Genomic DNA, 11,512 nt, shown 5'->3' on the forward strand with positions numbered 1-11,512 from the left:
TTGTCGGGCCCTCCACTGCCGGGCAGTGGGCGCTAGACTGAGCTCTTCTGCATTCATTCGCTTCTGCCATCTTTTATCACCGAGGAACGAAAACTTGACGATGACATGATCTTTTAATAGGCAAGATGAGATCAAGAAACACGTAGGAAACGAAGCTGGTGCTTGGATTCGTGTGGGTAATTGAGTATGCTCTCCTTCCCACATCGTTCTCTTGTCACCGTAGTTTCATTGGAGTTATCCATTTCTGTATTCTTATTACTCTCATTCGTTAATGTAACATACTCTCCTGCATCATCCCGCTCGGACTTGTCCTGTGTTTTGCGCGCAAACCCCGGTTGCACTTCAACCGCAGCCCCCTGCTCATGGTCTTTTCAATTTGTCGATATTTTTTACATGCAGAACTTGACTTTATCTTGATCGGCCCGTTCAGGGCTGGCAGGGTCGCAGGGAGGTTCTCGACCTCTTCGTTCTTGTTCTGGCCCTTACTTGCGTCTAGTGCCTCCGGGTAGGGATCTCCACCCTCCTCGCGGGTTACCTGGCCGCGACCTATGAAAAGGCTCCTGGGCAGACACACCGTGGAGGAGCATCATGATCAGCCCACTGGTCTGTCGGCAAAACAACACCCTGGCCACAATGAATGCTCAGGTAGGAAAGTCGCCATCTCGACTACAAGGTTCAATGTCCGTACAAAACGACCGGCGCGAGACATCTGCAATATGCTTCCCAGAATCGTCATGATGCAACGTAAACTTTACGCTACCTCCACGTGTCCTTGCACATGCTCAAGTGAGCAACAACACGCGCTCCCTCGGTAGTTCTATCACACTTTGCAGAGCACCCAGGTACGTAGAACAAGGATCACATCCCAAGCCAAGCCCAGCAACCCGCGCATCTCCGGACGAAACTCTGAAAAGCCTCATCCCCATCCATCGCTTCCGAGCTTGCCATAGTAGCCCCAACGCTTTCCGCACACCCACACCCACATACATGGACCCAATGCTGGCAAACGCCGTTATACCCGAGAGCAACAGCCAGCTAAACAAGCGGAAACGCAGATTGCAGAATGCAGAAGAACAGTGCGAAAAAGGCACACAAACTTTCCCACACCCCAATAGCCACATATGCATATCCCTCACTATAACCAATCCAAACCAAAAAAAACCCCACAACCCATGCCCCATCGCGCAATTCTAGAACCCAGCCTGTTTCGCACACACACCACACATAAGCCTCGAAGTTACACAGCAAAGCATCGCGAATCTAGATCAGCGCATCCTCGATGCCGCGTTATCCGCTGCCATGCCATTTCACACTTTTGCCCATGAGCGTCTGTGCGTTAGTTTGTCGCTGCTGAAAACGCCGGTGTGCCGGTTCCCTCCCACATCTCACGTCTGTTCCAAGGTTTCGACTTTTTAAGTGGGGAGGAAAGAGGGAGAGAAGAGGGTCCGCGGAAGGCTGAGCTCGGGCCTCGCGCTAGTACCCGTGGTGCCAGGCTGATGAGTAATGGCGGTTATGCTGGATCGCGATTGCTTTGGTGCTGTTGGTGCTGTTGAGGGGTGGGATTTGACACGCTCCGGCGTTTTGGTCAAGTGGTGGGTTGTTTCTTTTTGGTGTTCGGTCTTTCCGATTTCGGCGGTGTGTAGGATGTGTGCATGTTTTGGTACCTAGGTACCTCTTGGTAGTAGTGGTGATGGCTACATACACCTGATGAGGGAGGTGGGAAAGAAGAAAGGGGGAACAGGGGGTTCGTGATGTTGCTTCTTTTGCTGGAGTTACTTGCTTTCTCGGTCTGTTTGTACCGAGACTGCTTTTAGTGGGACGCACATGTACGTCTTTTTCTCTTAAGGCTTTATCAAAAATGTATCTTGGGTAAATCGTGAAGAGCTTTGTCATCGGTTTTCGACGCTCAGCTTTCCTCGTTTGCCGGTTTCTTCTCACTCGCGGTTGATGTACCCGGTGTGCACGACTCGCTCACGGCATTTCCCGCTCTATGGGTAGTCATATGGTGGTATGGCCTTTTGCATCTTGGAATGGCTTCTATTCTGTCTAGTATTCAACGCGTTACCTAGTAGGAACGCTTATAATTATCTTTTCTGGTTACTAGGCCGGAGCCATGCTATGATTACCATCACGTGACCTCAGTTGGCTCGCGCAGTACCTAGGTACCTAGGTAGGGAAGACAATTTATTCCGATTCCGACGGTCTATATGCGATTGAACAACTGGACTACAAGATTAGAAGGTATGCGCGAAGTAGCGTTTGTCCTCATTTGAGACTTGAAGGCAAGCTGTGAGCCGCCAAAGACACTGAGCCGCGACGCCCTGTGGAGGGTCAAGAGTATACAAGAGACAGGTAAAAGGAAAGATTCGTATGCATACAAGTACCCAAATCACGGGAAAACTGGCGTGTTATCGCTGGAAGAAGACAGTTGCATCAGTTGCCAGCTGAATATGTATTGATGCGTTGAACATGTTAGGTACGTTACATGCCCAAAGTGCAGGCTTCATGGCACCGGTCTGGTCGATACACTCGCATTCCTCGAAACGGCAGAGCAACAAAACAAAACAAAGCCTATCTATAACTTCAACTCCCTCACCCCCTCAACATCCACCGTCACAACGCCCTCAATCTCGCCCGCGCTGTGTCCAAACAAGAACTCATACTGCCCCGGATCCACCGCCCACCTCCCCCTCCCCTCATCAAAGTAAGCAAAGTCCTTATTCTTGACATCCAACCGCACAGTCTCCTGCGCACCAGCCTCAAGAGCCACTTTCCGGAAAGCCACAAGAGTCTTCACCGGATGCTCCGCGGCCTTCTCCTTCCTACCCACATACAACTGTACCACCGTGGCCCCAGCAACACTTCCCGTGTTCTTGACCACAACGCTCGTAGAAAAGTGTCCAGGTGACGACTGCTCAACGCTCGCCTCCGTAAAAGAGAAGGTCGTATACGACAAACCGAAACCAAAGGGGAAATGAACCTTATCCGCAGCGATACGATCGTAGTGTCTATAACCCACAAAAACGCCTTCTTCATACTTGACAGTAAGCTGCCCCGTTTCGTCCCGCGTACCAGGGAAATGACCATGCGCAGGCGCGTCTTCTATGCGTTTAGGCCATGAAATGGGTAAATGACCAGAAGGGTTCACGGCGCCGGATATGATATCAGCAATGGCGTTTCCAGCTTCTTGACCCGGGAACCAGGCTTGAATGAGCGCGGAGACGTTGTCGAGCCAGGGCAGGGCGACGGCTACACCGGTCGAGTTTACGACGACGGTTCGCGGGTTCACGGATGCGACTGTTTCGACGAGCTTGTCTTGGGAGCCTTCGCGGGGCAGGTGGAAGCCGACTTGGTCTTGGCCTTCGGTTTCCCAGACGGGGGTATGGCCTGTGAAGACGATGGCTATGTCGCATTCTTCTGCGAGGGCTTTGGCTTCGGCGGCCATGTCGAGATCGTGCTCGGAGGCGTACATGAAGCCTAGTCTGAATCCGGGGAGTCCGGCGAGAATGTCTCCTTTTGAGTCGCCCGCGGGCGGCTTGGAGTGGACCTGGATTTCGCAGGGCTTGCCTGCGGTGAATGGGACGCGGAACTCTTCTTCGGGGTTGCCGCCGAAGAGGAAGCCCATGGCATCTGGTGAGTTGTGCTTTTGCTCGTAGACGAGCTCGCCGTTTACGTGGACGACTGTGGGGCCAATGCCAGAGCATCCCAGGTAATGTGAGCCAGACTCGCTGGGAGTAAAGACGGTGGTAAACCTGACTTCGCTATCCTTGGCACTCTGTTCGAGCAGTGGAGAAAATGCCGCTTCTTTGTAGCCATGCTTTGTCTTGATGGGCTTGCTGGTGTTGCCCTGGTTGAAGAGTTCCATTTTCCAACCGTCTTTTCCCTCAAGATCTTTACAGCCTTTTGATAGGGGTGGGATGAGTCGATACGTGGCTGCTCCCTTGGCGAACTTGAATTCCACGTCGTTTCCGTACGCAGCTTTGAGACCTTCTTCGGGGGTGATGCGGTAGTGGGCGTTCAACGAAGCGCTTCCGCCACCGTGAATAAGAGCCTCCTTAGCCAGACCGAACAGCCCGATCGTCTTACCCTTGACGTCTTCTTTCCTGAGCGGCAAGACACCATCATTCTTTAGTAGAGTAATGCCCTGTCCAGCAACATCCCGAATAAGTTTGCTATGCTTAGGGTCGACGATAGACTGCTCAGGCGGAATCTCTGGGTTCTCGAACGCGCCAACCTTCTCGATAAGATTCAGAACATTTCTCGCTCGCTCAGTGATGGTGTCTTCGGTGACCTGGCGCTTCTTGACAGCCTCGAGGACAGCATCGGTACTGCGCCACCTCGTCGGACCAGGCATTTCTAGATCCAATCCAGCGTTCAGGGAGTCAGCTGTAGAGTTGGTACCACCCCAGTCGCTCATGACAAGCCCTTCCCACCCCCATTCACCACGCAATACTTGCTTGAGAAGGAATTCGTTCGAATCTGCATGTGTTCCGTTGACTTTGTTGTAGGATGTCATAACAGCGAGGGGATTCGCTTCCTTGATGGTGATCTCGAAAGGCTTCATGTAGATCTCCCTCAGTGCACGCTCAGACACAATCTCGTTGACCTTCAAGCGATCCGTCTCCTGCTCGTTGGCAACAAAGTGCTTGATGGTCGCTGCGATGCCTTTCTCTTGTAGCCCGCTGACGACATTGGCGGCCATCTTGCCAGCAAGATACGGGTCTTCGGAGAAGGATTCAAAGTTGCGACCTCCGAGGGGATGCCGGTGGTTGCACATGGTGGGCGCCAGACTGAAGTGTTGTCAGCATTTGTTGCGCGTGTCATATATCAGCAGACATACAGCACTCGCGCACTCTTCGTCTTAGTCTCTTCAGCCAACGCATGGCCTATATGCTTTGCATTCTCAGGATTCCACGTCGCGGCTGAACATACTGCAGCCGGAAAACATGCAGCTCGTGTTCCTCCTGTGAACACTTCGCCACGTGCACCGTTCGGTCCATCGCTAGTCTACTGTGCGTCAGTCACTTTAAAGTAAGTCCAAAGTTGTAGAGTAAAGTCCTACCTTGATAGCAGGGACGCCCTTATCCGGTACAGGGACAGTTTCCCAAAAGTCCTTCCCAGCAAGCAGCGATATCTTCTCTTCCAGCGTCAGAGACTGGAGGACAGTCTCAACTTTTGAACCCATCTTCTCGGCAATGTCGTAGAGGAGCAGTTGTTCAGAAAAACTCAACAATGGTGTAAAATGAACCACGCGCTACTGTCTATTCGCCCGTAGTGACAGATATACTCAACAAAAAGCACTTTGCAACAAAAAGGGTATCACCACTCTACACCTCCCCCCCTCCACCGCGCACGACCCTCGATATAAGTACCTCCAACGCCGCTCCCGCGCTCGCCTCCAATCCCACACGGGAATCCTGACCGTCTCTCCGGGAAAGCACACCATTGACGACCGCATCGGTGCATCTCGAGACGCTTTCGGGTGGAGAATTGGGGGAACACATTCGCGCATCATTGGCCCGTCTCGAGATCTACCGTAGTGGCACTCGTAAGCGTGCCGAGGTTTTGCCATGGCGGACGGCCTGATCGTGCTCTGATTCGTACCTTTCCCGTTGGCGAGCCGTCGGCAGCGCTTTCGCCGAAGTTTAGCCGTGAGGGTAGGCTCGGAGTTTACCCACAAGACGTCAGATGATACGTGGGATGTCGTTTAGATACGAATGGGTCTGTGTTGCAGGAGTGATGAGTAAACGTCTGAGGTCGATGAATACACTGGACATTCGATCGCAGACTGCTGATGGTTGTTGCTGGTTGCTGGTTGCGCTGCTTGCTGAGTCAGATCTCGATGCGGCAAACTTCCGAGGCTCAAACGGCAGTCGCAGGGGGACCCACGTTGGCTTGGCTGGCGCCGCTGTGGTGCCAGGTGAAGCTTTTTGAGAAAACTATACGTCATGTTGTGTTTCTGATGGCATTGCATTTCTCTACAGCCTCAAAACTTCTCTGCAAGACGACCGTCTGATATCCCATATATTTCAGCATTTCCAGGTGTTTATCTCTTGTACATTATCCCGCTTTTGAGGCGCACAACATGGCCGCTTCGTCGAAGAAATCTGGGGAAGTCGAGCCCACGGCGAGCCGGCGGCATCCGCTTCAGCGATTTGACTCTCCATCCAAGGGGTTTTCGGGCGCATTGCACGTAAGTCACAGGGAAAGAGATATCGAGAACGCATTGGCAAGGCCAAATGTTGACGAGTATTTGTATTACAGGTTGCTGGTCTGATTAGCTTCTACAGTTCCTTCAAGTTGTATGTCTGCATCCCGCCAACTTTGCATCTAGCTAACATGAGTCCAGCTTAATTGATAACCCAAATGTCTTTGTATGTACAGATCCTTTGCCCATTCCAGATCACTTTCAAGGGCATATCTTCACATGCCATAACAATTGTTGCACACAAACCCCCCAACCTCACCACTTTCCACCCAACCCAATCCAACCCAACCCACGCTCTAACCCCCAATCCCAGAACTCCTCCTTCGGCTGGCACCTCCAATTCCTAACCATAATCGGCCTCTCCCTTTCAACCCTAACCTTCCTCTTCGGCCTCATCGCCGACCTGACCTCCACCGCCCTCTCCGCCTCTTCCACGCTCCCCTCAAACCCGCCAGCCGTCGCCCTTTCAGACCACCTGTTTCGGCTAAAAAACTACCTCGCGCTCGTAGCAGCGCCGATTGAAGCCACCATCAGCATTCTGTACTGGACGTTGAAGGCTATTGATGGGAAGCTTTTGGTGCAGCCGTATGTTGTCTTTTTCTTACTCTTTATGTTTGAGGCTTGATGTTGTTCCCGTGAAGTACGTTGTTTTTGCTAACGGGAGAATGATAGGGATATACCGCTACCCCCAGCAATCTACGACATAGGATTCCATCTCGTCCCTGCTGTAGTCCTGGCCCTGGATTACATCCTGCTCTCTCCACCATGGCCTACCACGCCGATGAATGAGTCTGCGCCTATGATCACACTCGCTCTCTCCACCATCACTGCGTTTACATATTGGATCTGGATTGTAAGATTATCCCCATTCTCAAAACGCTCAAGTACAACTCAGCTAATCACGCACACCATCTTCTAGGAAATCTGCTTTTTGCAGAATGGCTTCTACCCTTATCCCATCTTCGCGATGCTCACGACGAATCAGCGGATTGGGTTGTTCGTTGTGAGTGGCGTGATTATGTGGGTGGTAGGTGGGTTGTTGAGGGTGCTTTATGCGAGGGTTAATGGCTATGAGAGTGTGGAGCATCTGGAGAAGGTGCGACGGAATAAGGTCATGGGCGGTAGTGGGAAGTGGGAGTAAGAAGGGGAAGGTACGGAGATTGGTATACGACTAGATGATGTTATGATGCGTGGAAGCTATGGACGCGTGGAATGGAGGTGTATGGCGTAGACAGGAACATTGCAGGTGGGTATTAGAGAGGCAGTGGAAGTCATGTATCAGATCTAGAGGTCATGATTTTACGTGATCGGAAGACAACGAACTCTCTGTATTAAACATGTAAGGGAGAAAACAGCGATACTATACATGCCCACCAGCTTCTAACCAGCAGTCCCATGCTTGCGAGCAAAGTGTACAGTAGGGTGAGGCATAGAAATAAGAAGAACATGCCTGAGTATCTGTCCAGCGATCCCCATAGCGCGCCTCTCTGAAAATACCGTATTAAATTATGTCGCATGTCGCTACTCGTTGCAGCGTATATCATAATTCACCGTGTAGAAGATATGGATCAGAAAGAAACGCAGGAAAGTAAGTCGCATGCATAAGTCGGTAGATGGAACGAGCGTGAACAGTCGGGTATCTGCTACAGCACGGTGAAGCCGAGAGCCGGTGTCGCGTTGGGAATGGAATGAGAGCACAAGGTCCAAGCGCTTAGCTTGTAGACGGTGAAGGTGGAGCTGTGATGGTACGTTGGTCGTCGTCATCTTGGTCCTGTTGCTGATAGGCGCTTGCGGTGTTGTAGAGATGGCTGGTATACTGAAAGGCCTGTTGATCAGGTCCAATGCCGTAGGAGTAGGTGGGATACTGGTAGGCATTGTTCTGATGGCCATGAAAGTTACCATAAGCCGTTTGGTGGAACGAAGGTAGGACATTCTCCTTGTTATCATACTGGAATGGGTCGTTGAAGGGTTTATAAGAGTTGAATGCAGGTGCAGGAGATGGAGATGCTTGGTGAGTGAAGCCAGATGTAAGATAGTTCATGCCATTGGGCTGCGAGAATGGAACGTCATCCTCGTCTTGGTAAACGTCAAACTGCTTCCGCTTCGTAGCACGGTTGTTGCGGCTATGGTCGTAGCCAGGACGGCCGCGATCATCATCGTATTGGTTGCGGCTGAGGACAGGAAATACGGGCCGCTTGGACTGTCTAGTAGAGCGGCGAGTAGTGTTTGCATCAAGACTGGCGAGTGCAGGTCGCCGACGTACGGGCTGGGGGCTCTCAGTCTTGATCTCGACCTCGTCCTCTTCGTCAGACTCCGAGCACGAGATCCTGCGCTGGCGTTTGAAAGATCCCAACGGTGTGAAGATGAGCTCAGTTGCTTCGACTACTTGGGAGTTGAGCTCCAGCTGTTCGACGACAGAGCTGTCCTTCTTTTGGTTCCTCTTGCGCCGCATCTCTGGGGTAGCAGAGTCGAAAATGTCCATGCCAGGCCAGTAGACACCTTTAAGTTTGGTCGACTCGCTGACAGCCATCGGATCTGCAACCTCAGCAGGTTCATCTTCAATGGCACACGAAGCCGCAGCGTTGTACCGGTATGACCTCCGACGCTGCTCGTTCGGATCGGAGTATTCACTGGAAGTATCATAGTCTGGGTTGGTATAGCTGCGAGAGCTGGCGCGAGACTCTGTAGGCCAGTACTGCATATGAGGTGCGAGGGTATTGCGATTGCGGAGGACCGGGCCGAGAGGTTGCGGCGTCGGAGAAGGCGACTGCTCTAGCTTGATCATCGTGTGCTGCTGCTCCGACAGGCGTGGATCGAGGAGAGCGCTTGCGGCGGCGCGACGTACAGGACGTGGCGCGGGGGCCTCGATCTTGAGCGGAGGCGCCGGCCGGGCTGCTTCAGGTGTAGTCAGTATCAGTCTCAAGTACAATCGGATGCAGGAGGTAGCTGTACCAGCGGGTCTCGCGCGGGTACGGCGTTTGTCCTTCTGATTCATCCGGTCCGACATGAGCTCTTCGACAGCCCATTCGGCATACCACTGGTCGTACGTCTCAATGAGCCGGCGGGATGCATCCTCGTTGGTGGAGCGGACCTTGACCTTGTAGTAGTTGGATAAGTGGCCTTTGCTGGCGATGTGGGTGAGTAGATGCGAGACATCGCTGAAGTTTGGCTTCTTGGGGCAAATGTTGCAGTGAAGCGGAATGTTGGCCATGCCGAACGCCTGACGAGGCTGCACTATATCAAGGTGAAAGCTGCAGTGCGGATGCAGTGTTTGTAAGGAGCGTAAGTGAAACAAGCACAAGAGCAGCGCAGTAGTGAAAGCAAAGAGCGTTGCGAAAGGAGCGGGCTGAAGGTGGAGAAGGCGAAGTGACGGTGGGAGAGGTGCTCATGAGAGACCTAGTACAGAGATGGCTGCCGGTCACCGCGGTAGCTCCTAGCCCATTTCCTGAGCGAATAATTGGGAAGCAGGAGAGGCGCCAGCACTTGTAAGGAGAAGAAAGGAAGGTGCGGTATCGCAGTGGAGGAATTGCAGCAAGAAGAGGTCTGTTGGTGGTGTTCTAGCAGGCAGAGCACGTGGGGGCTCGGCACTGACAAAAGAGGCAGCCACCCTCACTTTCCTCCCGCTTTGTGTCTCGACGCCTATGAGAGAGACGAGAGTTATTAGATAGCGGGAAGACAGGCTTTGAACGGATACACGGACACGACTGCAAGTGAATAATCATGAAATCTACAGGCGCGAGAAGATACAACTAGCATTTGTTGTTGGCATTCTCGCTTACTTACCTAAGCATCTACGGGTGACTGAGCGAGGCATGCAGCTGCGCGTTGGTTAGTATACGCGTTGAAATGCGAGAGCAGTGGTCACATACTACACGGGGTCTACCTCTTCCAGGCCGGGATACTTCAGCAGACTGAGACCAGCAATTCCAAAGACGGTGTGGAAGACGTCGACCATGTCGCCAGGTCGGTCTGCGAGACCACCCAGATCCGGGTCCTATCGTTCATGGTCAGATGGCGATGATGCTGAAGAGAAGACACTACCCACCTGGCACTGCAGGATGAAGCTCGTCAATTTCTGACCGTCTATCCAGTGCAGCTTGTCTAGCATGGCCATGCTGCTCATGACCCACCAGCTGTAGCAGACGTCTTCCTTCTTCTCTGGCCGGCCGTTGAGGCCTCCGTTCTTGAGTTGTCGTTCGCTTAGCCAGGCGCCCAACTTTTCTTGGTTGACAAGGTCGAGTCTCCCCGCGATGGTCAGTGCGCCAACACACGTGAACACCTGACCAGAGTGCGACTCGGCTCCAGGGCTGGTACCGTATCCACCGTCAAAGTTGGCGCACGAGTTGACGTATTGAGCGGCCTTGTCGACATCTACGAGTTCAAGCAGGCCCATGAGAGACAGGGCATTTAGGGCGCCGTAGAGAAAGCGGGTATCCTGCTCGCCCCACTCATCGCCTGCAAAGGTGCCCGTCTCGCGATCTTGCAAATCGGCGATGACTACCTTTATGAGTAGACTATCACGGCGAAGCTGCAGATGACTTACATTTTGCAATTTTCAGGCGGGCGCCGGGGCTGCGCTCTTCAAGCTCACCGAAAGCGTCAAGCGTCGCGAGTATCTGCACGCCACTAACGGTATAGAGCATATGGGCATCATGGCCCGGCGCAGCACCGAGGCCGCCATTATCATGCAGACACGAGATGACAAAGTCGAGGATGGGAGCGCGTGGAAGGGCGTCTGGGCGGCCCAGGAGATGCAGGGCCGTCAGTCCCCAGTAGAGGCCGTTGAGGCGCAGATGTTCGGTGAGCCAGTACTCGAGCTCATCTTTGCGCTGCAGCGGGTCAGCGCGGGATTGGATGGCCGGGAGCTTGCGCGGCCGCTGGGACTGGGGACGGGCTACGCACAGTGTCGAGGCTCTGGATGTAGGCGACGTGCCTGTCGACGAAGAGGTGCATCTCGCTGGGCAGGCTGGCCATCCCAGCAGCGCGCCCGGGCCCGGAAACGAGAGACATGTTAGACGGGTGTCAGATGTGAGAGGAGTTGGTGGGAGCTGGCGGCGCGGGAGGGTCTAGTCGAGGCAGCATGGATGGCGCCGACAGGGTCTCATAATTTCTGAAACGAGACTTGGCACATGAAGCATTTCGGTCTGGCAGCCGCGACAGCCTCGCACTCGCAACAATGACGATGCAGAGGGTGCTCTTGTGCAGCGTCGATAGTCTGCCGTCGATATTCCGTCGCCTGGCGGTGAGCACACATGCATGTTACTTAGGTAGATCGCACTACGCCCGCCGTGGACAGCCGTTTGC

General features: G+C 53.2%; 3 protein-coding genes across 3 annotated transcripts; 1 reads left to right on the top strand and 2 right to left on the bottom strand.

Moving 5' to 3' along the window:
- Positions 1-2,575: 2,575 nt before the first annotated feature.
- Positions 2,576-5,185, bottom strand: J4E87_010384 (uncharacterized protein; the record flags this gene model as incomplete). The annotated part of the gene is made up of 3 exons (XM_049381958.1): positions 2,576-4,790; positions 4,841-5,007; positions 5,063-5,185. The coding sequence occupies 3 exons, from the start codon at positions 5,183-5,185 to the stop codon at positions 2,576-2,578; spliced, it is 2,505 nt and encodes an 834-aa protein (XP_049228329.1).
- A 900-nt stretch (positions 5,186-6,085) lies between these two features.
- On the top strand, positions 6,086-7,349 carry J4E87_010385 (uncharacterized protein; the record flags this gene model as incomplete). The annotated part of the gene is made up of 6 exons (XM_049381959.1): positions 6,086-6,193; positions 6,265-6,302; positions 6,350-6,374; positions 6,522-6,793; positions 6,881-7,061; positions 7,128-7,349. 6 exons carry the CDS (start codon positions 6,086-6,088, stop codon positions 7,347-7,349), a joined length of 846 nt encoding a protein of 281 aa, XP_049228330.1.
- A 570-nt stretch (positions 7,350-7,919) lies between these two features.
- On the bottom strand, positions 7,920-11,218 carry J4E87_010386 (uncharacterized protein; the record flags this gene model as incomplete). Its single annotated transcript, XM_049381960.1, has 7 exons — positions 7,920-9,100; positions 9,161-9,442; positions 9,992-10,026; positions 10,078-10,202; positions 10,254-10,705; positions 10,752-11,037; positions 11,111-11,218. The coding sequence occupies 7 exons, from the start codon at positions 11,216-11,218 to the stop codon at positions 7,920-7,922; spliced, it is 2,469 nt and encodes an 822-aa protein (XP_049228331.1).
- Positions 11,219-11,512: the final 294 nt, after the last annotated feature.

This window comes from Alternaria ethzedia (genome assembly GCF_023757985.1).
Source record: "Alternaria ethzedia strain BMP 0044 chromosome Unknown scaffold_47, whole genome shotgun sequence".
Lineage (NCBI taxonomy): Eukaryota > Fungi > Ascomycota > Dothideomycetes > Pleosporales > Pleosporaceae > Alternaria > Alternaria ethzedia.